Genomic DNA, 22,880 nt, shown 5'->3' on the forward strand with positions numbered 1-22,880 from the left:
GGGTGAATCCACAGAAATTTCAAGTGGCAAAGCAGGAAAAAGAAGAATGTGACAAAGCACACTTCAGCGGGGTGGGGGAGGAGCAGTGGAGTGATTAAACAGAACACAATAATATTAAGAAATAGTTGGGGCTGGAGAGCACTGGCTGCTCTTTTAGAGGACCCAGGTTCAATTCCCAACACCCACATGGCAGCTCACCACTGTCTGTAACTCCAGTTCCAGAAGCCCCATCACCCACTCCTGGCCTCTGGGTGCTCTGTGTACAGATAGACATGCACGCAAATTACCCATACATTAATTTTTTTTAAGTAGCAATAACAACTTCCACAGGCTTGGGGGATGGGTGGGTGTCCTGTTGAGCACCACAGAAACAACTGAAGCTGAACCTCACCTCTGAACCAATTCCTTTTTTCTTCTCCATTTATTAAGTATCAGCAGCAGCCTGGCAGGAAATCAGCAGCTGGAAGTGGAGGGACACAGGGCAGAGCGGAACAGAGCAACAGTCCGTCCCCTCAGGGAGCACAGTGTAATCCTCAGAGACCAGATAACAAGACAAGTAGCTGAAAGGTTGAACACAGACAAGGTTAGGCACAGAAAACATGATAAAGAGAACAGAAAGAAAAAAAAAAAGTCCAACACAGGGCCAGGGCCAGCTGCCTAAGAAAAGCACAAAGGAAACCTCTAAAGCCTGCACAGCAGCCTCTGCTTGAACCAACAAAAGCCACAACGCAAGAGTGTACATTGTTCCTTCTTTACCTGAGACAAGGTGATAAAAAGGAATAAGTCCCTTTGTTATGTGTGAAGAAAAGCAGAAGGAACAACGGTGGTGGGTGGGTACTTTCCAGTTCCAGCTTTCCATCTGGGGCACCTGGCTGCAGGTAAATCAACAGTATGCACATTTATGCCAACACAGCAGCAACGGCATGCCACTTAGCCTCCATGTTCGTTTCCTTACCCACTTTCAATGACAAACTATTTGGACTAGAGATGCAGAGGGAAGAACTGCTCACTGGGAGTCTTAGCTGCCTGAGAGCAATAGGATAAAAATGTTCCCTTGGCCAGGTGGTGGTGGCGGCATATGCCTTTAATCCCTGTACTTTAGGAAGGCAGAGGCAGGCAGATCTCTGTGACTTTGAGGCCAGCCTGGTCTACAAAGGGAGTTGCAGGACAACCAGATAGCCAGGGCTACACACACACAGAGAAGCCCTATCAAAAAAACAAGAACCACAAAGAAAAAAGAAAGACCAGGCTGGCCTTGAACTCCCAGATCCACGACTCTCATGCTGGGATTAAAGGCGTGCACCACCACTCCTTACAAGGTAATCTTTGAAATGTAATAAAAATCTCTTATAGAAGCAGCAAAAAAGATCAAGGAGAACCTGGTGGGTTCTTGAGGAAATGTGATAACTTGGTGACTTATTAGACTAGCTGCCACACTTAGACTGACCTGGGGCTTTGAGTAGAAAGATCATATTTGCTACGTTGAGTTTTGAACCCAGGTCTTCATATATGCTAGGCAAATGCATATGGCACAAGTGTACAGATCCCTAGCCCCCATCATTTGGTGACTACACAGTTCACTTATTCTGGATCATTGGGCCCCAGGATGCCATGTTTGGAGCAGCATTTGGACTGACAGAAGGGGAAGGGTCAGCAAAAGACATGGGACCAGCCTAGATGAGGAAGAGAGTACAGCTGCAGATGGAAGCTGTGAGTTCATGAGGAAGGCACTTTGGTATTATTTAAGTAAAAAGTAACCTTTTCAACTAGGGCTGTAGCTTAGTCTGCAGAGTTTGCCTAGCATGCAGGAAGCCTTGGGTTTGGTCTCCAGCAAGTCATAAACCTGGTCATAGTAGTAATTTCAGCACCTGGGGAAAGATAGCATGCAGAAGTTCAAGGTTACCCTTATCTACATAGCAGATCTGAGGCCAACCTGAACTACTAATATTTAGAGTATCTCAGGAGAAGAGAGTGAGCCCCCTGTTAAGGGTCCAGGACAATCTTTCTGTGAAAGATGGCAAACCTTCTTATCTGGGCCTGAGCCTAACCCCTACTCAAGATAACCCCCAGGTCCCTGAGATGCCTATACCAGTTCTCACTGTGTGGCTTTTGTCCCTGGGATGGAGGTGGTGATCTTTGCCATCAGATTTGTCAACCAAGAAGTTGGGTGAAGGTGGTGCTGGCCCTTGTTACAGAAAATGAGACCAAATGTAGGTTTGGAAGGACTGGTCAAAGGCAAGTGTATCTCTCTGACTTTTTTCTTTCACATTTATTTTTATGTGTATGAGTGTTTCACCTGAAAGTATGTATGTGCACCACATGAGTTCCTAGTGCCTGATAAAATCAGGTGTTTTTATGCCCTGGAAATGGTAAAGATGGTTGTGAGCCACATGAGTGCTGAAAATGAAACTCAAGTCCTCAGCAAGAGACACAAATCCCTAACCACTGAACTATCTTTCCAGCAATCCCCTCCCCTTCCCCCACTTTTCGTAAAGTAGCACCTACTGAGTGCTACCATATTCTCTTGAGCTACCTCAGGTCCCAACCAGCAGGTAACGACCTAGAAGGCAAAACAAGAACAATGTTAGAAAGGCTCCTGTAGTCAGCATCAAGTGGGTGTCGGGTAGAGATTGAAAGAGCACTGTAGAATCTAGTAGGCTAGCGACCAAAGAAGTTGTCCTAGTTAGGGCACTGTGCACTGTTCATCCAGTGAAGGAAGTCAGGACAGACACCCAAAGAGGACAGAACCGGCAGAGAAAGCTGAAGTAGACAGAGCCCATGAAGGAGTGCTGCTTATGGGACTGCATCTCTGGGCTTGCTCAGAACTGCTTTCTTGTCTCACCTACTCTAGCCTGGGCCCTCCCACAACAATCATTAAGAAAATGTCACAGGTTTCCCTGCAGTTTGATATTATGGAGGCATTTTCTCAACTGAGATTCCCATCTTACCAATGACCCTAGTTTGTGTCAAGCTGACATAAAACTAGCTAGCACAGAGGTCTTTCTTTCCGAGTTAGTGACACCTAATCCTAGGCCCCCAATAACACCACCACAAACCAAAGACACTGTCTGACTTCATTATCTGCTCAGCAGTGTCTGTAGATGTTCCCCTCAGGGACATGTGTCTTCTCCCTACCACACCGATCTCCACATGCTCCTTTCCACCGCTTTCTCCCATTTAACTAGGAGCCTCCTTCTGTTCCCTCACAAAACAAACCTAGATGCCGAGTATTCCCTACAGAGACACAATCAACTCCGAAGCCTGAAAGAGGCGAGTCTCTACAGACAAAATGAATGCGGGGAGGGAGGGGGGGAATGGGGGAATTGAAATGGTGTCAGATGTGTGAGAGGTGGGTAATGGCAGCACCCACCTCAACAGCCCTTTGTGAGCATTAAGTTAATGCACTAAGACATCAACAAAAACACTTGACAAATAGCAGTCAATCGAGGTGGACTGACTCGTTCTGGAATCTCAGGAGGTCGGGCCTTTTCCTTGATCCTCGGTCACGCTGGTCCGGGCCTTGAGCGCCCCAGAGGGAACAGACCAGGAAGCTTTGGTCCGAGGGGGCGAGTCCAGTCACGCCCCTTCTGCGTCCCGTCTGAGTTGGCCCCACCCCGAAGCCGGCCAGGCCCGCGGGGCCCCTTTAAGGCAGCGAGCTGGCCGGCTGGAACGTGTTTCGCCCCCTCCGACGCCGCCGAGGTAGCGGCTTCACCTTTAAGGCGGCGCGGGGACTGCTGGGAAGGCCGGCGGGATGGAGGCAGAGAGACGAGCTCACGGTCGAGGATCCGGGTGAAGCGGGACTGGAGCAAGAGCCGGAACCGGGTCAAAGCAGAAGGTGCAGGTCGGCGCGGGCCGGTTGGGCCGGGAGACCCGGTCAGGCCGGACGGTGAGAAGCAGTGGCAGGTCGGCCTAGAGGAGGAGTCGTCGTGGGCGCGGCCTGTGGGAGGACCCGACCGGCCTGCGGGGAGGGGGCGCGGTCCTGGGCTGGGGTGGGGAATCCGGCCTTTTCTAGGGAGGGTCTGCGGACCTTTGGCCAGCCTGTGGGAGGGGTCGTTGTGGGCGCGGCCTGCAGAAACCTGTCCCGAAACTAAAGACCTCAGCCTCCTTGCAGCAGCGGAGGCAGGGACCAGTTGTCTGGGCTCGGCCTGCCCTGAGGGAGGGGTTCATGGTTCCGGTTGCCCTGGGGAAGGGTGCTGTCGCCCGGGCTGAGACCCAGTTACCCAGAGGGCCTGTAGTCTCTGACTTGGGAACGCCTTACAATGCCCTTGTGCTCTGCGTCCTGATTAGGACAGTTCTGAAAACCCCCAAGGCTGGGCTTTACGTAAACTGGCCTGAGCCGGTGGTCTGGGGCGGAATCAGGGTCCAGCCTCACTTCAGCCTCACCGCAATGCGTCTCCCTAGGCTAAACGAGCCTGGCGCGCCCCCTGTAGGTCGAGTGCTGGCACGGCGAAGACTGCGGGCTGAGGGATCTGGACGCTCCTAGGGACCTAGGCGTCCGGGAACCTCCCGGTGTTTACCTAACTTGGGGTGGACGGCGGTGTGGCTCTAAGCCCGGCGTCCGCCTGCCCCACCTCTTGCTTCCACAGACAGCACGACCATGGCCACGATGGTGATTCCTCGAGAGGAGAAGCTGAGTCAGGACGAGATAGTGCTGGGCACCAAGGCGGTTATCCAGGGTTTAGAGACCCTTCGAGGGGAGCATCGTGCCCTTCTAGCTCCCCTAGCTTCTCATGAGGCAGGTGAAGCTGAGCCGGGCTCACAGGAGCGCTGCCACCTCCTGCGACGCTCCCTGGAGGCCATCGAGCTGGGGCTCGGGGAGGCTCAGGTAGGTCAGTGTTGGGGCTATGGTGGAAGATTACTGGAATGGCCCTGGTAATGTAGAAACACCCTCAGCAAGGAAACACTTTTCTCTTGGAGCGTCACTTTAGGACAATAAGTAATGTTAAATGAATACACTTTGGAAATGTCAGCCCTGCCCCAGTGGGCACCCTTACCTTACACAGAGCGGTGCCACTCAGGTCTTATTGTACCTAACAAACTGGATGACAGAACAGAAATATTTTAGTAACCTCCCTTCACAATTCAATTATGCATTAATTAATTAATTAAGTTCTATAGCTTAACACTTAGTATGTGTCAGGCAGTATGTTAATGGTGAGGATACAGAATTCAACAAGGCAGACAAGATCTTTGTCCTCAGTGGACATGGTGTCTGTAATCCCAGCACTTGAGAGGTGAAGGAAGTAGGGTTCCAAGTTCCAGGCCACTGTGTGTCACATGGTAAGATCCTGGTTCACCTTACTGCCCCCTCCAAAAAATACTAAGATGATTTTTCCCCTAGTACAATAGGAGAAGAGAAGCATACACACACTCAATTAATTACTTGAAACATTGTGATCAGTGCTCCCAGGGCAATAAGATTTTGTGATAGTTTATAGAAGGAGTCTTCTCTATTGATCAGACAAGACTTCTCTGAGATGACTTTAACTCAAGAGCTGAAGGAAGAAATGAACTGGTCTCCAAAAGAGGCAAGTAGAGGAGATCTGTATGTGTAAAGATCAAGGTAGGAAAAGTCATGTGCTTGAAGTGAGACAAGAATGTTATAACTAGATCTTACAGAGAGGGAGAAAGGGATACTAGAGGCCTGTGGGGAAGCAGAAGCCATCAGGAAGCCTGTGGAGGGGGTAACAAGCAGAAGACGTAGTCTGGAATCTCTCTATGAGCTGTGGAGAGTTAACTTAGTAGGTCAAGCATAGACTCTTGAAACAAGTGACTAGGAAGCCACTGCTAGGCTTTAAATAGATGGAAGTTTGAATTAGATACTCTGGAAGAAGGTTCAACAAGACCCAGGGATGAAGGGGGAGGGACAGCGCAACTCCTAGATGTTTGTGCTTTTAGCAACTTTCAGGACAAAAGGCTATGGAGCCTTTAGGAGTTCTGTTTAGGTCCCCATATAGTGGACTGTTGGATAGAGAAGGGTTTTGTTTTCCTTGGTTCTTGGCCAAGCCACTGCCTGGATCCATAAGTTCTGGGGAGCTTGTATTGTCTTGATTTCTTTGTCTTTAAAATACCAAGCAAGGCATGGTGGCACATGCCTTTAATCCCAGCTCTTGGGAAGCAGAGGCAGGCAGATCTCTTAAGTTCAAGGCCACCCTTGACTACTGAGTGAGTTTCAGGACAGACAAAAAAAAACTGTTTAAAAACCCATACCAACCCCCAACCCTCAAAACACATAGTGGTCATGCCATCTATTGTATATGCTTACAGGTTGGTTGATGACTTGTTTTGTTGGTTTGTTTTTGAGACAGGGTCTCTACATACCCCTGACTGTCCTGGAACTCACTATGTAGATCAAGCTAGCCATGAACTCACAGAGATCCACCAGCCTCAGCCTCCTGAGTGCTGGAGTTAAAAGCATGGGCCATCTGGCCTTTTTTTTTTTTTTTTTTTAAAGCTTAGTGGTTATAGAAATACCTATCCCTTGAAATGTTTTCTAACAGCCAAGTAGAGCTAGCCTGGTCTACAGAGCAAGTTCCAGGACAACCAGGGCTACATAGAGAAAACTTGTCTTAAAAAAATGAAAAAATAAAATTAAAAAAGTTTGCTAATTAGTTAGAAAATGCAGGGCCCTACACTCCAACCTTCTGGAAAGGCAATGTGTTACCTCCTCAGCCGCTAAGCTGTCAGGTACACAGATGGTGTGCAGGGCTCTACTTTCACTAGTAAGCAGGTCTTTCTCAGACAGGGAACAGAGTGTAGAGGGTCCAGGCAGTGGAGATAGCACAGAGGGAAAGCATGCCTGAAAAGAGACAGTAGTCCTGGTCGGTGAAGCATAGACAGCCTATACCAAGGCCCAAGACAGACAGTCACCTGGAGAGTCGTGACAGGCATCAGGTGTTAAAAGAGCTAGGTGCCGAGACTAAGGCCAGTGGATCCCTTACCTGTCCCTGGGGTGGTTCCTCAGACCCTTTAGAGACTTAGGGCACATGCTGCTTCCCGTCCCTTCAGCAGGCAGACAGGGCTATGTATCATCTGTGGATTAGGATGAGGGTTTTTTGTGGCCTTTCAGCCACCTGTCAGGGCTCTTTGAACAATTGCTAGACCTAGACAAGAAGCACTGATTATTGGTCATGGCTTCAGTGGGTAGAATGTAACCGAAGGGAAACAAAAGGAGAGTCTGGGAGCTCAGATCCCACAGGATCTTGGCCATCAAAATTACCAAACCTACACTTGTGTTTGAGCTCTAGACTGTGGTCTGTGGTCCTGGAGCAGTTACCACTCAGGCCTGGTAACTGCTCAGCCAGGGCCTGACCTTTCACTGGCCCCCCAGTGGCTGAGGCTGCAATTACAGGCAAAGTGATGGCCCTGGTCTGGTTGCACAGGTGATCCTGGCATTATCAAGCCATCTGGGGGCTGTGGAGTCAGAGAAGCAGAAGCTGCGTGCTCAGGTGCGGCGCCTGGTCCAAGAGAACCAGTGGTTGCGTGAGGAGCTGGCAGGGACACAGCAGAAGCTGCAGCGCAGTGAGCAGGCAGTGGCTCAGCTGGAGGAAGAGAAGCAGCACCTGCTGTTCATGAGTCAGATCCGAAAGCTGGATGAGGATGCTTCCCCAAATGTGAGCCCCGGCTGGCCAGTATCCAGTCCTCACGTGCCTGCTGACACCTGTGCTGTCTTGTCTTGACACTCATTCCTGCCTTCCTCTCCAGGAGGAGAAGGGTGATGTTCCCAAAGACTCCCTGGATGACCTGTTTCCCAATGAAGACGAACAGAGCCCAGGTACAAAAGGGTGGTTAGCTCTAAGCTGAAGAAAGGGACAGTTGTTCTATAGGTCCTGTAAGTCCTATAGGTCATAGGAGAATGATGTTAGTGGGACCCATGGTTTTTTGTTTTTTGGGGGGTTTTTTGTTTGTTTTTTTGTTTTTGGGTTTGATTTTTTTTTTTTTTTTTTTTTTTTTTTTTTTTTTTTTTTTGTCTCATTTTCCATCACAGTGTACTACCATGTTAGAGTTTAAAAGGCAAGTCTTGGCTAGGCAGTGGTGGAACACACCTTTAATCTCAGCATTGGAGAGGCAGAGGCAGGCAGATCTTTGTGAGTTAGATGCCATCCAGAGGAGCTAGAGATGTTACACAGAGAAACTCTGTCTCAAAAAAAAAAAAAAAAAAAAAAAAAGAAAGAAAGAAAGAAAAAAAGAAACAAAAAGGGCAAGTTCAAATCTTCCCTGTTGCATCTCATATCCCTGAGCTCTGTGGAAAGCAAGTGTCATGCTTAGCAGGTCTGGTAGATCTGAACCTGGCTTGACAGTCAGTTACTCTCTGGGCCTCCTTAGACAAAGAAAAACCATGCAGAGCCTTGCTGAGCTGGGCCACAATGTCTCACTTACAATGTAATGCAGATGAGATGAGGAATAGGACTCACTCCTGTGCAATAGCTAAACCTACTCTGTAAATTCAGAAGTTGAGGCATATTGGTGACTTGCCCAGGTACACATGAACAAAAGGTACAGCTGGTATATGCCAGCCTAGCTCAGAAAGGAGAAGGCACATCTAACTTCCTACCCTTGGCCCTGTAGCCCCCAGCCCTGGAGGAGGGGATGTAGCTGCACAACATGGGGGCTATGAAATCCCAGCACGGCTACGTACCCTCCACAATCTGGTAATCCAGTATGCTTCACAAGGCCGCTATGAGGTGGCCGTGCCCCTCTGCAAGCAGGCACTGGAGGATTTGGAGAAGACATCAGGCCATGACCACCCTGATGTGGCCACCATGCTGAACATCCTGGCACTGGTTTATCGGTAAGGGACCCCTGGCTGTGTGGGCACACCTGCATCCTTCCCTGTAAGTGTCTCAAGGGACAATTGAGCAACAGAAAGGTGAACAGGCCTCTGTAAAGCTGGCCTCCAGTTGGAAATAAACCTGTCAGAGTTTGAAGAAGAGGTTGGGCCAGGCAGTGATATTCCAGCACTCAAGGAGGCAGAGAGAGAAAAGAGGATCTCTGAGTTAGAGGCTACTCTAAACTATAGAATGAGTTCCAGGACAGCAGGACTCCACAGAGAAATCCTGTCTTGAAAAAAACCAACAAAAAAGTAAAAGCTTGGCTGTGGATAATAGCAAGGGTGACATGAGAACACAAGTCACTGGGAGTCATAGCTTCTTCAGTCACCAAGACTTGAGGATGGGCTTTGAAAAGTGAGTTAGAAGCCAGGTGTGGTGGTACACACTGTAAGCACTTAGGAAGTAGGAGCCAGACCACCGGGAATTGGTTTTACACCTAATTTAAGGTTAACTTGGGATACATGGAACCCTGGAAAGAGAGGAAAAAGACCAGAGAAGACAACTCATGATGGGTGAAAGGATTTCTGTGGCAGAAAGAGACAGTGAGCCAAGGCACTGGGGATCGCTTAAAGTTGAGTTACTCAGGGGCCTGGGTATGAAGCTGTGTCCTTAGTGAATTGTGATAAACTGTCTAACATCCTCAGAGCTGTCAAGGGTAGGGCTGTCTAGGCCTCCCATGCTCTGAGTTGCACTCCTATCATATCCACTCATCAGTGACCCCAGGAGGAGTGCCTATGGGGACTACGGGCCCCTGGGGGCAGGCTTCAGGCTGGAGGACATTCCTGAATGTTCTGCCTGCTCCCAGGGACCAGAATAAGTACAAGGATGCTGCTCACCTGCTCAATGACGCCCTGGCTATCCGGGAAAAGACACTGGGCAAGGACCACCCAGCTGTGAGTAAGAATTAGACTAAGTGTTCTTTCCAACCACCATTAAGTTCCAGATCCCCTGCCTGTTAGAGCCCTAAGTGAAGGCACCTCTATTCTTCCACACATAGGTGGCTGCGACCCTCAACAATCTGGCTGTTTTGTATGGCAAGCGGGGCAAGTACAAAGAGGCTGAGCCACTGTGCAAGAGAGCACTGGAGATCCGGGAAAAGGTGGGGGCAGGCAGGGCCAAGAGTGCTAAACAGACGGGAGTAGAATCTCGGCAGCTCTGAACCTAGCCACTGACTCTTAACAGGTCCTAGGCAAGTTCCATCCAGATGTGGCCAAGCAGCTCAGCAACCTGGCCTTGCTGTGCCAGAACCAGGGCAAAGCTGAGGAAGTGGAATACTACTACCGGAGAGCCTTGGAGATCTACGCCACACGCCTTGGTCCTGATGATCCCAATGTGGCGAAGACCAAGAACAACCTGGTGCTCTGGAACTGGGTGGGAGGCTGGAAAGGAAGGAAGCAGGGAGGGGGAGGGCTGATGTCTAGGAAGAAGGAAATGGAAAACTAAGCTCCGTGCATGCTGCTTACCCACTGTCTTTCCCATCCAGGCTTCCTGCTACCTGAAACAGGGCAAGTACCAGGATGCAGAGACCTTGTACAAGGAGATCCTTACCCGCGCCCATGAGAAGGAGTTTGGCTCAGTCAATGGTGAGTCCATAGTTGCCATGAACCTCTGGTTCATTTAACACAAGCCTACTTAGCCGGGAGTAACCAGCACAGTACTTGGCCTTGCAAGCCATCTTGCCTAGAGTTTAGCAGAAGCCCAGACTTTCCTATGGATGGTATCTACAGGAACCCACACACCCAATTCAATGCCCTGACCAGACAAATTGGCAACCCCCCTGCTGAGTCAGTATCTCTCTGTGTCTGTCTGCCTCTGTCTCTCTCTCAAGGTCTGACTATGTAGCTCTGGCTGACCTGTGTTGCAGCAGTCAATGTTCCTGGTGGCCGTAACTGGCAATAGGTAGATAGGAATATTTTAAGGGATTTTATATGTCTTCTATCTCATGTAGAAGGGCAGTTTGTACCTTTGTCCATTTTATTGTGTAGAGGGTTTGTGAATTGAGAATCTATTATATAAACCCGTTTGTAAAGTTACCAGGCTTTGAAGAGATGTTTGTGACAGGAGATGGAGGAGAGAAGATGACAGGGCCGTAAATCCACCCGGGATGGAGGCAGTAGGGCAGGTGGAGTGAACCACTTGGGAAGAGAATCGTGTAGAGGGGCGTCATGCAGACTGAGTGACAGAGTCTGTGCACCGGCTCCATATTAAGCGGTGCTCGTGGAGTGAGACTGTGGGGCCGATAAAGAAATAAGCCAGATACAATTAAATATTCCTGCAGCAGTCCTGGAACTCAGTATGTAGACCAGGTTAGCTACAAGCTCACAGAGATCCACCTGCCTCTGCCTTTGAGTCCTGGGACTAAAGGCATACACCACTACACCCAGTCTTCTCTTTCTCTAAATGACAATTCCTGCTCACTTTGAAGGCTGGCCCAACTGTTTTTCCTTCTTCGAACACCTTCTGGCCATTTCCTGATCCCCATTTCTTACCCTTGCTCCTTATTCAGGCCTATCACCAGTCTCTGGTCTAAGGTACATAAGGGCCTGCCCCATTACTCCTGCTCTACCTCATTTATAGCCACTTAAATAAAAATGTGGCCTGTTCATCTGGGTCCAGAGGAGGGTCTTCTTGTTCTATTCAACAAAGCCCAATCTGGGTCTTTCCTATGTAGCACTGTCCCCTTACCCAGACATTACTCCCATATGCAGTCCAATATGGCAGTCAGGTAATAGTCCTTTCCTTCTAGGAGAGAACAAGCCCATCTGGATGCATGCAGAGGAGCGAGAAGAGAGCAAAGTAAGCAGCACTGTGGGCAGCTTGTGAGTGTGGGGAGGGTATGGTGCTGGGATGTATGGAGCCTAGCTCACTCCCATCTCTGACTGGTCTTTCCCTCAGGATAAGCGCCGAGACAGCGCCCCCTATGGGGAGTATGGCAGCTGGTACAAAGCCTGTAAAGTTGACAGGTGAGGGCTGATAGGTCTGGGGTAGGGGTAGAGTGAGTACCAAGGAAAGAGCAGTGAAACCCAGGCCTCACACTATCCTTTCACTCCTCAGACACCTCTCTTCTGCTAGCTCACCTCTCAAGGCCCTAACCTAAAAAGACTATCTGCACTGCGACAACTTGGCTCACTCACTCCTGGGTCTCCCAGTTTCTGATCCTGGTGGCAGTGTCCTACGAGGACAATGTTTCTAGCCCTAAAGTGGTTCTTTCAGGATGGGAGAGACCAGTGGGTTTACCACAGGGTCATTCTGCATGGCCTGTTTGTTCCCTAGAGCCCCATGTAGTCTGTGCTAGATACAGAGTTTGAGACTTCCCTGATATCTGTCCACAGTCCCACAGTCAACACCACTCTACGAAGCTTGGGTGCCCTGTACCGGCGCCAAGGCAAGCTGGAGGCTGCACACACACTGGAAGATTGTGCCAGCCGCAGCCGCAAACAGGTAGGGCTTCCGTGGTGGAGGGTACATAGAGACCTATGAAGCTTCATGTGTGCTTCAGTCAGGGCCTTATGTTTCCCGCCCCCTTTCAGGGCCTGGATCCTGCCAGCCAGACCAAGGTGGTAGAACTGCTAAAAGATGGTGGACGAGGGCGAGATCGCCATGGCAACAGAGATGTGGCCGGGGCTGCTGGGCCTCGATCTGAGTCTGACCTGGAGGAATCAGGGCCTGCAGCTGAGTGGAGTGGGGTGAGTGTAGAGGCTGAGATAGGTTGTAAGACTGTAAAAAAAGAAGGGCTTAGAGACAGTTTTTCCCCCACAGGATGGTAGTGGCTCTTTGAGGCGCAGTGGCTCCTTTGGGAAGCTCCGGGATGCTCTGAGACGCAGCAGTGAGATGCTGGTGAGGAAGCTGCAGGGAGGTGGCCCACAGGAGCCCCCAAACTCTAGGTGAGTTTCTGACCCCCTGATTGTATCCTGTTGGCTCCCAAGTGACTTCCCACACCCAACCTGGTGTCCTTTATTGTCTCCCCATGAACAAATCTTGGCCCTCGATTTTCTCAGGATGAAGAGGGCCAGCTCTCTCAACTTCCTTAACAAGAGTGTGGAAGAGCCAGTCCAGGTGAGAATGGAGGGCCTCTGGTACTAGGCAGCATAGACCCAGGCTTGTAGTCCTGGGTTTGCTGTGTATGGCCCCATCCAACTTCCCCTGCTGAGTCTTTATCCAGCAAGTGCTCTGGTTTCAGGCCTGCTTTGGGCTGGGAGGAGATTGGTAGAAACAAGTGGAGGAAGAAGTCAGGTAAAGGGAAGCATAGCTCTTGCCTTGGGGGCAGAGATCCTGTCTAACAGTACCCACTTGAAGCTCTCAGGCATTGGGTGTGAGCTAAACTTTAACTTTTGCCAGTCTTTGACTAGCTGTATTTTGCACAGGGGACCTAGTTTGACCCTTTCATCAACCCTTCCTCTTCTGGAGTCCTGCTCCCCCTCCTCTTCCTTCACTCCCAACAGTTTAGGACTAAGCTACACATCCTCTGCCCACAGCCTGGAGGCACTGGTCTTTCTGACAGCCGCACTTTGAGCTCCAGCTCCATGGACCTCTCCCGAAGAAGCTCCCTCGTGGGCTAAAGCTGAAGGGGCAACCAGTATCCAGAGCCTCCATCTGACATGATTCCTTCCCCCCAGCCCTGCGCATGGGCCTGCTGCTTGTCCTGCCTGCCCCTCCCAAGGACCCCTGTCTTTTCTGTTCAATCTCAGGGTAACTTCCTCCCTTGTCATCTCAGCCAAGGCCCTGGAGGACGGGCCTGCCAGCTCCAGCTCTACCCCTTATTTATTCCTTCCAGCAGGGGGCCCCTCTTCCTTTCCATGTTCAGGGCCTGTGGGAGTGGTGGCCTGCCTACCCAGTCCTAAAGCCAAGAACACTAAGTACTTGCTGTCCCCTCAGCACCTTTGCCCTCCACTCCGGCCGTTGCTTCTGTATATAGAGAAATAAGTTATTGGCCGTGTCATTCTCTCAGCCCTCCTCTCAACCCTCCTCCCCTCTGTCCACGGTATTCCCGGGCCACCACCTGCCTCTCTCTTATCCAGTGGTACCGCCCAGGCCTTAAATCACCCCGTTCCCAGTGGTGGTATCTCCCAAGCTCCAAGTTCTGAAACCAGAGTCTCCCAAAAGGGATCCCTAGACTTCTTCGCCTGATCTTGGAGGGATTAGTTCCACTCCACCTTGCAAATGCCTGGACCCCCACACCACGGGGCCCTGTGCCACCTCCGGGACTTAATGCACTGTTCTTCCCACCCAGCCCCGCCCAGGCATGGCCTGACCCCACCCTGGGCACAGCCCATTGAGCCATCCTGCCAAGCCTCCCTTGCCTCAGCTTCTGATGTCCCCCTCCCCCATACACACTGTAGGAGGGGCTACCCCATTTGTTGGGTAAGGCTGTCGCTCTCTATTTTCGGATGTTGCTGTAGAAATAAAAACGATTTGAACCTGAACCGGGCTTGTTTTGAGGAGTCCCAGAGCCCATGAGCATCCCTAGAGTCTGGTGGAGTTAGGAGAGGCTGCGGGAATGTGGGATACACACACATATATCATTTCCTGCCCTCGAGGCTGGAACTAATAATACTCTACCATTATCCTGAACTGTTTGGGAGGATGCTATAGATTGGGGTTGCGCCTAACACATGCCCTAATGGGAGTGTAGACAATTCCGTCTGTGATGACTTCTGCCCCTTAATACATTCTTGAACCGAGTTTCCTGAGAGGATTTTTCATATATGTAATACTAGTGATCACGTAACCCTGGTACTAGGACTGCAGAGTGCCCATTCCACAAAGAACGCTGAATAAGTCAAATTTTTCTGGTCCTAAATACCTCGCATCTTCTAGTTTCAGTCTGCGAACTGAGAGGGTAAAGGTGGTTGCCCATCTCAGGCGAGCCATACCTACCCGGTGCTAAACAAGAACATGCACCTGCGGATTGGGTAACCTTGCGAAGATTTTTTTTTTTTTTTTGGCTGGGTCGGTTCAGGGGTTGAGAAGACTACAGACCCCAGAAGTCTATTCGCTGGTGGCTACTGGACGTAGACCGCTCAGGTTCCCTGGGTTGCGCCTGCGCAGCAGTGACAAATGGACTATCCATGGAAACTACAGGTTCCGCAAGGCAGCGCGGCGCAACCCGAGTCGGAAGTATTTACGCCTGCGCGGCGCGGGCGGGGCCTCTAGGGCGGAGCGGCCACCATCTTGGAACGGGAGGCGGAGCAGAGCCGACTGGGAGCGACCGAGCGGGCCACCGCTGCCGCCATGAACCCCGAATAGTGAGTGAGCCCCGCCCGCGCCGTGCGGCGGAGCCTCGATCCTGACTATGGGGCTATATGCTTGCCGAAGTTGTCTGGCCTTGGTCAGAACTGCGCGGCGCCCCCACATCCGGGTCCCTCTTCCGCTGACCCCCCCCTTACATCCGGGTCCTGCCCCTCCCCCCGGGATCCCCAGGACCCCGGCTCAACACCCCAAGTTCTGCAGCCCGGGGCCGGGAGGTTGTATCCTGGATGGGCAGCACTTGGAACCCGCAGCACCAGCCCTCATAGGCCTTTTCGGTTAGGTGACCCTGAAGATTTTGTTTCTCTGAGCTTCAATTTTCCCACCCACATCTTGACCAAGGGCAGGCGGTTTGGAGCCCATCACAATAGTTTCTGGTCTCCAGAGTCGAGTACTTTCACTTGGGCTGTGAACCTCTTTGCCTTTGCCTTTCTTCTGGAGCCTCAGTCCCGGGGCTGGCCTAGAAGTTGACCAGACAAGAGGGGACCCCCGAAGTCCCTGCTTGATTCACATCCCCTTAGGTCCTTTCCTCTGATGTTACCATTTGCCCTGTCTGGGTGGCGCTGGCATGTTGCTCCTGGCGGTCTGTCCTTTTCTGTCCTCTCACCTTTGCTCAGGCCTCCAGTGCCACTGTCACACGGCTTTCCTCACCTGTCACACTGCCAAAGCACTTTAGGAGAATGTGGAATTTGCTTGCTCCCTTGTAGTGGAATTTTTATTCCTCAAACTCAAACCCTTTGGAGTAAATGGCCAACATAGTTTTTCACCCATATTATCTTCTTCCCCTTCTCCACTTCCTTTTTCTTCCTCAACACTAGGCCTCAGATTTCCTTGAGGAAGGGTTGAACTCAGTAGTGGGCTTAGGAGGGGAACAGAGAAGGGAGGCTACCGGCTGTCAAAGAGCTTGGAGTCTGACAGGCCTGATTTCTAGTCTCGCAGTTATCAACTGCTTAGGGCAAGTCATTTCCCTTCTGTAACCTCTGGTTTTCTCAGTAGTTGGAAATAACACTTTGCACTGTTGCGGGGATTTTATAGAGGATGTGTTTCAAGTACTTCATACAGGGCCAGCTACAATTTAGTATTTATGGCTGCTTCCATGGCCACTTGTTGACTGCCTCTTCTGACTTCATCTTGGACTCTTTCACATTTGTTTTTTGTTTTGTTTTGGATTTTTCAGACAGGGTTCATCTGCAGCCCTGGCTATACTGAAACTCACTCTATATACCAGGCTGGCCTTGGACTCAGAAATCTGTCTCTGCCTACCCTCCACCCCTCGCCCCCAACTACCCCCCCACACACACACCACACCACCTTCCATCCCAGCTTTATATTTATTTTTACTTCATGGGTCAGGCTTTCATTTTGGGGTCCTAGGCTGACATACTATAAGGCCTAGAGTGAGTTTCTTAAATAGTTTCTACCAAACAGCACCACATATTTCTTAGCAAACTGTGTGTGGGAGGTTTTGGCACAGGCTGAAGGTTTTTGTGTGCTAGATTATTGGGGATAGTAAGGGTCAATTTTATTTATTTTTGTCCCTTTTCAGGACAGTAGAAGGATCTAGTGAGCGCCATAGTAGACCAAGCAGAAGTGTGCCTTATAGTGCTGTCATGCTTACTACAGGAAGGGGTTTGGGGGGACTTCCTGCTTGCCTTCATAACCTTCCCATCTTCTTTTGCCAGTGACTACCTGTTTAAGCTGCTTTTGATTGGTGACTCAGGCGTGGGCAAGTCATGCCTGCTCCTGCGGTTTGCTGTAAGTAAGAAGCACCCCTGTATTATCCACTTGGGGTCTTGGCTGGCCACTGGGAGGAAGAAGGGGCAACTTAGAACACAGTAGTTGCATGTCCTGAGAACCAAGAATGTGGAGCTGCCACAGCAAGGGCCCAGGCCTTGCAAGTTGGAGTGCTTAGACCTGAGATTTGGCAGTGAGGAACACAGCAGGGCCTGGGAGCCTGTCTGTTCAGTGTTTCACTAGCCACAACCTTTCAGGATGACACATACACAGAGAGCTACATCAGCACCATTGGGGTGGACTTCAAGATTCGAACCATTGAGCTGGATGGCAAAACCATCAAACTGCAGATTGTGAGTATGGCTTTTCCCCAGCCCTCAAGTAGAAGTGTTTTCCTTAGGGTGAGACTTCTCCTGTGGCTGACCTACCCTTTTCCTCCTGACTCGTAGTGGGACACAGCTGGTCAGGAGCGGTTCAGGACCATCACTTCCAGCTACTATCGGGGGGCTCATGGCATCATTGTGGTGTATGACGTCACTGACCAGGTACTCCTACAGTCTTACCTCCTGAGCCTTGAGTTGTGATTCTTGCGTTTTTTTCCTGTTTTTATTTTTATTAAGCTTTCTGGAAGGGAGACACTATACCAAATTGCTTCATAAAAAGGGCAACAGGCCACAGAAATGGATCCTAACAAGGCCCTGTCATGGAGTCTTGATAGAACCAGGCCTCATGGCTCTTGCCACCTTATTCTAGACTTTCCAGACTACCATGTTTGGTGGCAGTTAATCACCTGGTTGGTTACTGTTGGTTCCATGCTTCCTGTCTACAGATTCCGGAAGCACTTGGAAGACTTTAGACAACACATGAGGGAGCCCAGTATAATCAGAAATTCTGAAACCCTTTATCTGCTCCTGTCATGTATCACTGGCAGCAGCCAAAAATTGTCCTGACAGTGCCTTACAGCTTATAGGCACTGTAGCCTTTAGATTTCCTTGGTTGTTTACCCTATAAAATGTGAGTTCCACTGTTACCAGCGTGTCCCAAATTCTTCAGCTTAAGTGATCCTTCTGCCTTAGCCTCCCTAGTGGCTGAGTCAGTGGGCAACCACCACTATGCCTAGCTTCTAATTGGTGGTGGTGGTAATTTTGAGACAGGATTTCTCTCTGGCCCTGGATGTCCCAGAACTCAATCTGTATAGACTAGGCTGGCCTCAGACTCCTAGGGGTCCACCTGCCTCTGCCTCCCAAGTGCAGGGATTAAAGGTCCGAGGCACCACTGCCCTATAATGTCTGTTGATGCTCGTGAGAGGTCCCTCATAGTCTCATCTTAAAGACGAAGACTTGGTTCAGGCTGGTGCAGTAACTTGCTAAGGGCCTTCCATCTAGTTAATAAAAAGCCTAGTCTCCCGATCCACCTGCTTTACTTTTTCTACCAAACCTTGTTGCTTCCATATCCCCAGGGATATGGAAATACAATCAGTCCAGAGACTTTGTTACCCATGCCTTTACTTCCCAGCTCTTCCAAGCTGGGTGAGCTTAGTGACACACAAAGGTCACCAAAGACTTTAGTTAACTACTAAAAACCCAATCATCTTCTTGCACTTGTTTTCTTCTCTTTCCTTAAAAATGTTTGTAGCTCCCCTGTGCCCCCAACCAAGCATACACTCATCCAGTGAGCTAAACCCTGACCTCTTTAGTTCTTTTTTTATTGGCACATTTTTACTTCCCATTAACCCTTATTTTGGCCATCCTGACTGACTCTAGCCACTTCTGTGGTTTGGGTTTTGCCTTGTGTTCTGGGATTCTTTTGTGTATTCTGGAATTCTTATGCCGGTACAGATGTCCCAGAGGTTTCCATCTCTGTGTCTGTACTTTTGCTGGCCCTTGGTGTCTATAGTGGGCGTAACCTCTGTGTTCTTACCCAGTGGCTGAAATGGGAAGTCCTTGTGCTCTGCTTTGCTTTTGGTTGGCACAGTAAACACCAGGTGTGAGGAAAAGGCTTGTCTCATCTTAGTCCTTCCCCAAAGGAAGCCAAGGCATGAATTTAAACAGGAGCCACAGAGAAACAATTCCTGCCTTGTTCCCTATAGGTTGCTCAGCATCCTTTCTTAGACTACCCAAGGCATCCTGCCCAAGGGTGACACTGCCCACAGTGAGCTGTCCCCCACCCCTCCAACCATCAAGAAAATGCCCCGTAAGTTTACAGGACAATCTGATAGAGGCAATTCCTCAGTTTAGATGTCCTCTTTCCAGATGTTTAGGTTTGCATCAAGTTGAACCATGCTTCATATATGAAGAAATTGTTTTCCAAAGGTGTCAGTAACTTGCCTTTGGTATCCTAGAAAAGATAACAAAGCCCCTTCCCTGCCTTCAGCTGCCTCTGTGGGCTCCACACCAGCTGCAGGATTCAGACTCTAGCACTGGACTCACCATCTCCCCAACCCGCCTCCTGCATCCTCATTTTGTAACATAATCCATGTAAGGCTGGCCAGAAAACTTCCCTTCTCCATAGTTAGTCTCAAGGCACCTCTATTCTTTCCTCCTCATTACATTTGTCCCCTCATAATAATGGCGGTGATGAGGATAATAGCAGCCCTTGCTAATTGAGCACTTGTTATGAGAAGGGCCTGCATTCATTCTTATGCAAACCACAGTTCTGCTGGGAGGTGTTATCTGTACAAAAGAGGAAACTGAGACCAAGGTCAGGTGACTAGATATCTAAGGACATGTAATAAATGACCAGGCTTAGGTGACTGTCAAGATTAAGTCTGTGCTTTTCCCTGCTTTGTTCCCTGGTTTAAAGGGACTCTAGAATACTCCATCCATGTCTTAGTTGCTCTGCATCTTGTTGGTCTGCTCTAGTCCTGCCCAGGTTCTCGTTCCAGAACACAGGTGTGACCCTGTACTCTTCATCTAAGAAATCCCACTAGCTCATAACTATGCCAAGTTCATCACCTCACCAATTCCTCTCCTGCAAAGACACCACACCTCTCATTCTAGCACATGCTGTCTCCTCAGCTGGTAGCTTTTACATTAGTTGAGTCCATACTTGCACAATAGATAGGATTAGTAATAATCCTGGGCCTGCTCAGTGCTAGCTTTTTATCCCAGCTTGCCATATGTGTATATTGGTGTTTCTCTATGGTCCCCAGTACCCCAAGGCAGGTATATGTATGATGTCCCCTCCTTTCAGCATAGGGTCCAGCTTAGGACATGCCAACATATACATTAGATGGGAAAGCAGGAGCTGGAGAGATGGCTCAGCAGTAAGAGTGTTCACTACTCTTACAGAGGACCTGGACTTAGATTCCTAGCATTAACATGGTAGCTCACAAGTCTCTATAACTCCCAATTCCAGAGGAGATGATACCCTCTCCTGGCATCCAAGGACATGCACCATACACATGGTACACATGTTTGCAGGCAGGCAAACACTTTAAACAGAAGAGGAAATATAGCTCTGGATTGAACCCATTTCTAGAAATTCCATCCTTTGCACAAGTTCAAGCTGCTAGGAGAATCTGAGACTCAGTGAGGCAAATTTTGGTGTCAGAAGTGGGTGGACCTATCTCCTTGACTAGCCAGAGTTGCCCCGTGAGGAACCTTCACTTCCCATGGGTTCCAAAGCTTCAAAATGTAAAGGCAGGAGATTATGTAGCTCAGTCATGAAATGCCTGCTTTTTGGGGGAGGAGAGGCAGGCTTAGGGGAGTGGTGAAAAGGATTTTTCTGGTAGCTCTGGCTGTCCTAGAACTGACCAGGCTGTCCTTGAACTTAGAGCTTCATCTGCCTCTGCCTCCTAAGTGCTGGGAATAGAGGTGTGCCCACCATGCCTGGCTCCTTTTCATTATTTTTAATGACTATTTTTATATGTGCATTGGTGCCTTACCTTTATGTATATCTGTGAGGGTGTCAGATCCCCTGGAACTGGAGCTTCAGACAGTTGCTTTGTGGGTGGTAGGAACTGAACCAGTGCTCTAACGTCTGAGCCGTCTCTCCAAGCCCCCCTTTTCTTTACTTTTACTTTGAGAAGGTCTCACTAAGTTCCCTAGGCTGCTCTCAAACTTGTGATCTTCCTGCATCAGCCATGCCTGGTGTCATCTGCCTTTCTTCTGATGCCTTTGGCTTCCCAGGAGTGGTTTAGGAAGAGAGAACTGTAGGAAGCAGAAATGGCTTACAGGTCCAGGTAACTATTGAGGTGATGGCTACTGGCTGGCAGCTACTTTGCTCTGGTTCTGGTTTTCAGGTTTCCACATGGAAGAGAACCAGGGGAAAGCTAAACCTGGAGGGGAAAACTTTATCTGAATCCACATGCTCAGGGCTCCTACCTTTCAAAGGAGCCCTGTTCTCTAGGCCTGGGTAGGCCCTAGGTTTGGGTACTCAATAACTTTGGACACTATGCCTAGGAATCCTACGCTAACGTGAAACAGTGGCTGCAGGAAATAGATCGCTACGCCAGTGAGAATGTCAATAAACTCCTGGTAGGCAACAAGAGTGACCTCACCACCAAGAAGGTCGTGGACAATACCACAGCCAAGGTGAGTGAGCAGGCCCTCCCTGGCTCTCTGGGGTTTGGAGCCCATGTGCCTTCACCCCTTCTCTCCCTTGCTCCTCTCTCTTCTTCCCTTGGCAGGAATTTGCAGACTCTCTGGGTGTCCCCTTCCTGGAGACAAGTGCCAAGAATGCCACCAATGTTGAGCAGGCATTCATGACAATGGCTGCAGAGATCAAAAAAAGGATGGGGCCAGGAGCAGCTTCTGGGGGTGAACGGCCCAACCTGAAGATTGACAGCACTCCTGTGAAGCCTGCTAGTGGTGGCTGCTGCTAGGAGGGGCACTTGGGAGAGGGGCACCTTCTCCAGATGATGCCCCTGGAGGGGGCAGGAAGTGCCTCCCTCTCCTAGGGCATTTGAGTCTGTAGCTTTGGGGTGTCCTGGGCTCCCCATCTTCCTCTGGCCCATCTGCCTTCTGCTCTGAGTCCCAGTCCTGTCAGGGCCCCCCATGGAGGACATGCAGAGCCTGTGGCTGGGGTGGTCATAGGGACTGCTCTGCTGCTGCCTCTAGGTACCTTGAAAAGATGCCCACCACGCACCTTTCTTTGGAATGAGGGCTCCGCTGTCTGTCACTCACCCCCATGTATGCTGCACTGGGTTTCTCTTTTTCTTTCTTCCCAATAGCGAGGGTCTCCCTGCCTCTGCTGCCCCTGGGTGCAGGCAGTAGCCAGGGGATCCAGGGCCTTAGATCCAGGGTCCTTCATTGGACCTCAGGACAGGTGACAGGGCTGCAAGAGCCCAATAGCCACCTTTTCCTCATCTCTGCCTCACTCCACCGCTCCCACACACAGCTTGAGCCGTCCAGCTGCAGTTAGGTCTTGAGCACATCTAGGGTAGGTGGGCGGATGGCTGTGCTGGGCCTGTGTCTCAAGCCGGAGGGAGCCTGCTCCTGCCTCCCCCTGCCCTGCCAGAGCCAGGCCCATGTGCTGCCTGCCCACCGAGCCCCTTTGTCCCCGAGGAAAGTGGAGGCGGAAGGCCCACCTTGCCAAAGGCCGGGTACCAGCCTTAACCCTCACTCTGCCAGCACCACCTCCCTTTTCCAAAGCAGCACATCTGGCCTGTTCTTCCTCCATTCCTCAGAGCCTGACAGGGCCAGACCTACTTCTCTGGGGAATGTGGGTGCAACTTGGGGTTGTGGACTCTTCCCCCTCCAACTCAGAACTGGCCCCCACCCTCTGGCACAGCTTCCTGTAGAAAACCTTGGTCTTTACCTAAGAAGCCATGCCCTTTGTGCTGTCTCTTGCCAGTCTTACCCTACAACCTGCCCTCCCCTTCAGTGTGTATTTAAGTCCCTGGGCTGCCCCTCTGGGAGGGAGCCTCTTCTCCCAGGTTCCCCTCTGGTGTCATGTCAGGCATTTTGCAAGGAAAAGCCACTTGGGGGAAGATGGAAAAGGATGAAAAAAATAAATTTCCACTGGCCCTTGGATAAGCCAAGGGTTTTTGCAAGGAAGCTGTGGTGATTGAGTGTGATCTATGGTCCGAGGGTGGAACTGGAGTCCAGAGTCTGGTGTTCTATACAC

General features: G+C 50.3%; 2 protein-coding genes across 6 annotated transcripts; both read left to right on the plus strand.

Moving 5' to 3' along the window:
* The first annotated feature begins 3,742 nt into the window (after nt 1-3,742).
* On the plus strand, nt 3,743-14,243 carry KLC2 (kinesin light chain 2). 5 transcript variants are annotated; one of them, XM_080911173.1, is made up of 16 exons: nt 3,743-3,903; nt 4,551-4,825; nt 7,383-7,613; nt 7,705-7,774; nt 8,569-8,791; nt 9,637-9,724; nt 9,829-9,930; nt 10,014-10,187; nt 10,315-10,414; nt 11,578-11,627; nt 11,727-11,794; nt 12,164-12,272; nt 12,362-12,517; nt 12,591-12,715; nt 12,830-12,887; nt 13,307-14,243. In XM_080911173.1, exons 2-16 carry the CDS (start codon nt 4,598-4,600, stop codon nt 13,388-13,390), a joined length of 1,866 nt encoding a protein of 621 aa, XP_080767299.1. In that variant the 5' UTR covers nt 3,743-3,903; nt 4,551-4,597; the 3' UTR covers nt 13,391-14,243. The 5 variants fall into 5 exon arrangements, with proteins under 5 accessions (XP_080767299.1, XP_080767297.1, XP_080767300.1 ...); XM_080911171.1 differs by having other exon boundaries at nt 4,587-4,825; XM_080911174.1 differs by having other exon boundaries at nt 3,750-3,886.
* Nucleotides 14,244-14,973: 730 nt separating this feature from the next.
* RAB1B (RAB1B, member RAS oncogene family) lies at nt 14,974-22,810 on the plus strand. Its single transcript, XM_080911756.1, has 6 exons — nt 14,974-15,076; nt 16,760-16,832; nt 17,069-17,164; nt 17,261-17,356; nt 21,215-21,346; nt 21,442-22,810. Exons 1-6 carry the CDS (start codon nt 15,063-15,065, stop codon nt 21,634-21,636), a joined length of 606 nt encoding a protein of 201 aa, XP_080767882.1. The 5' UTR covers nt 14,974-15,062; the 3' UTR covers nt 21,637-22,810.
* The last annotated feature ends 70 nt before the right edge of the window (nt 22,811-22,880 follow it).

Source organism: Micromys minutus, assembly GCF_963924665.1.
Source record: "Micromys minutus genome assembly, chromosome: 2".
NCBI classification, from domain to species: domain Eukaryota; kingdom Metazoa; phylum Chordata; class Mammalia; order Rodentia; family Muridae; genus Micromys; species Micromys minutus.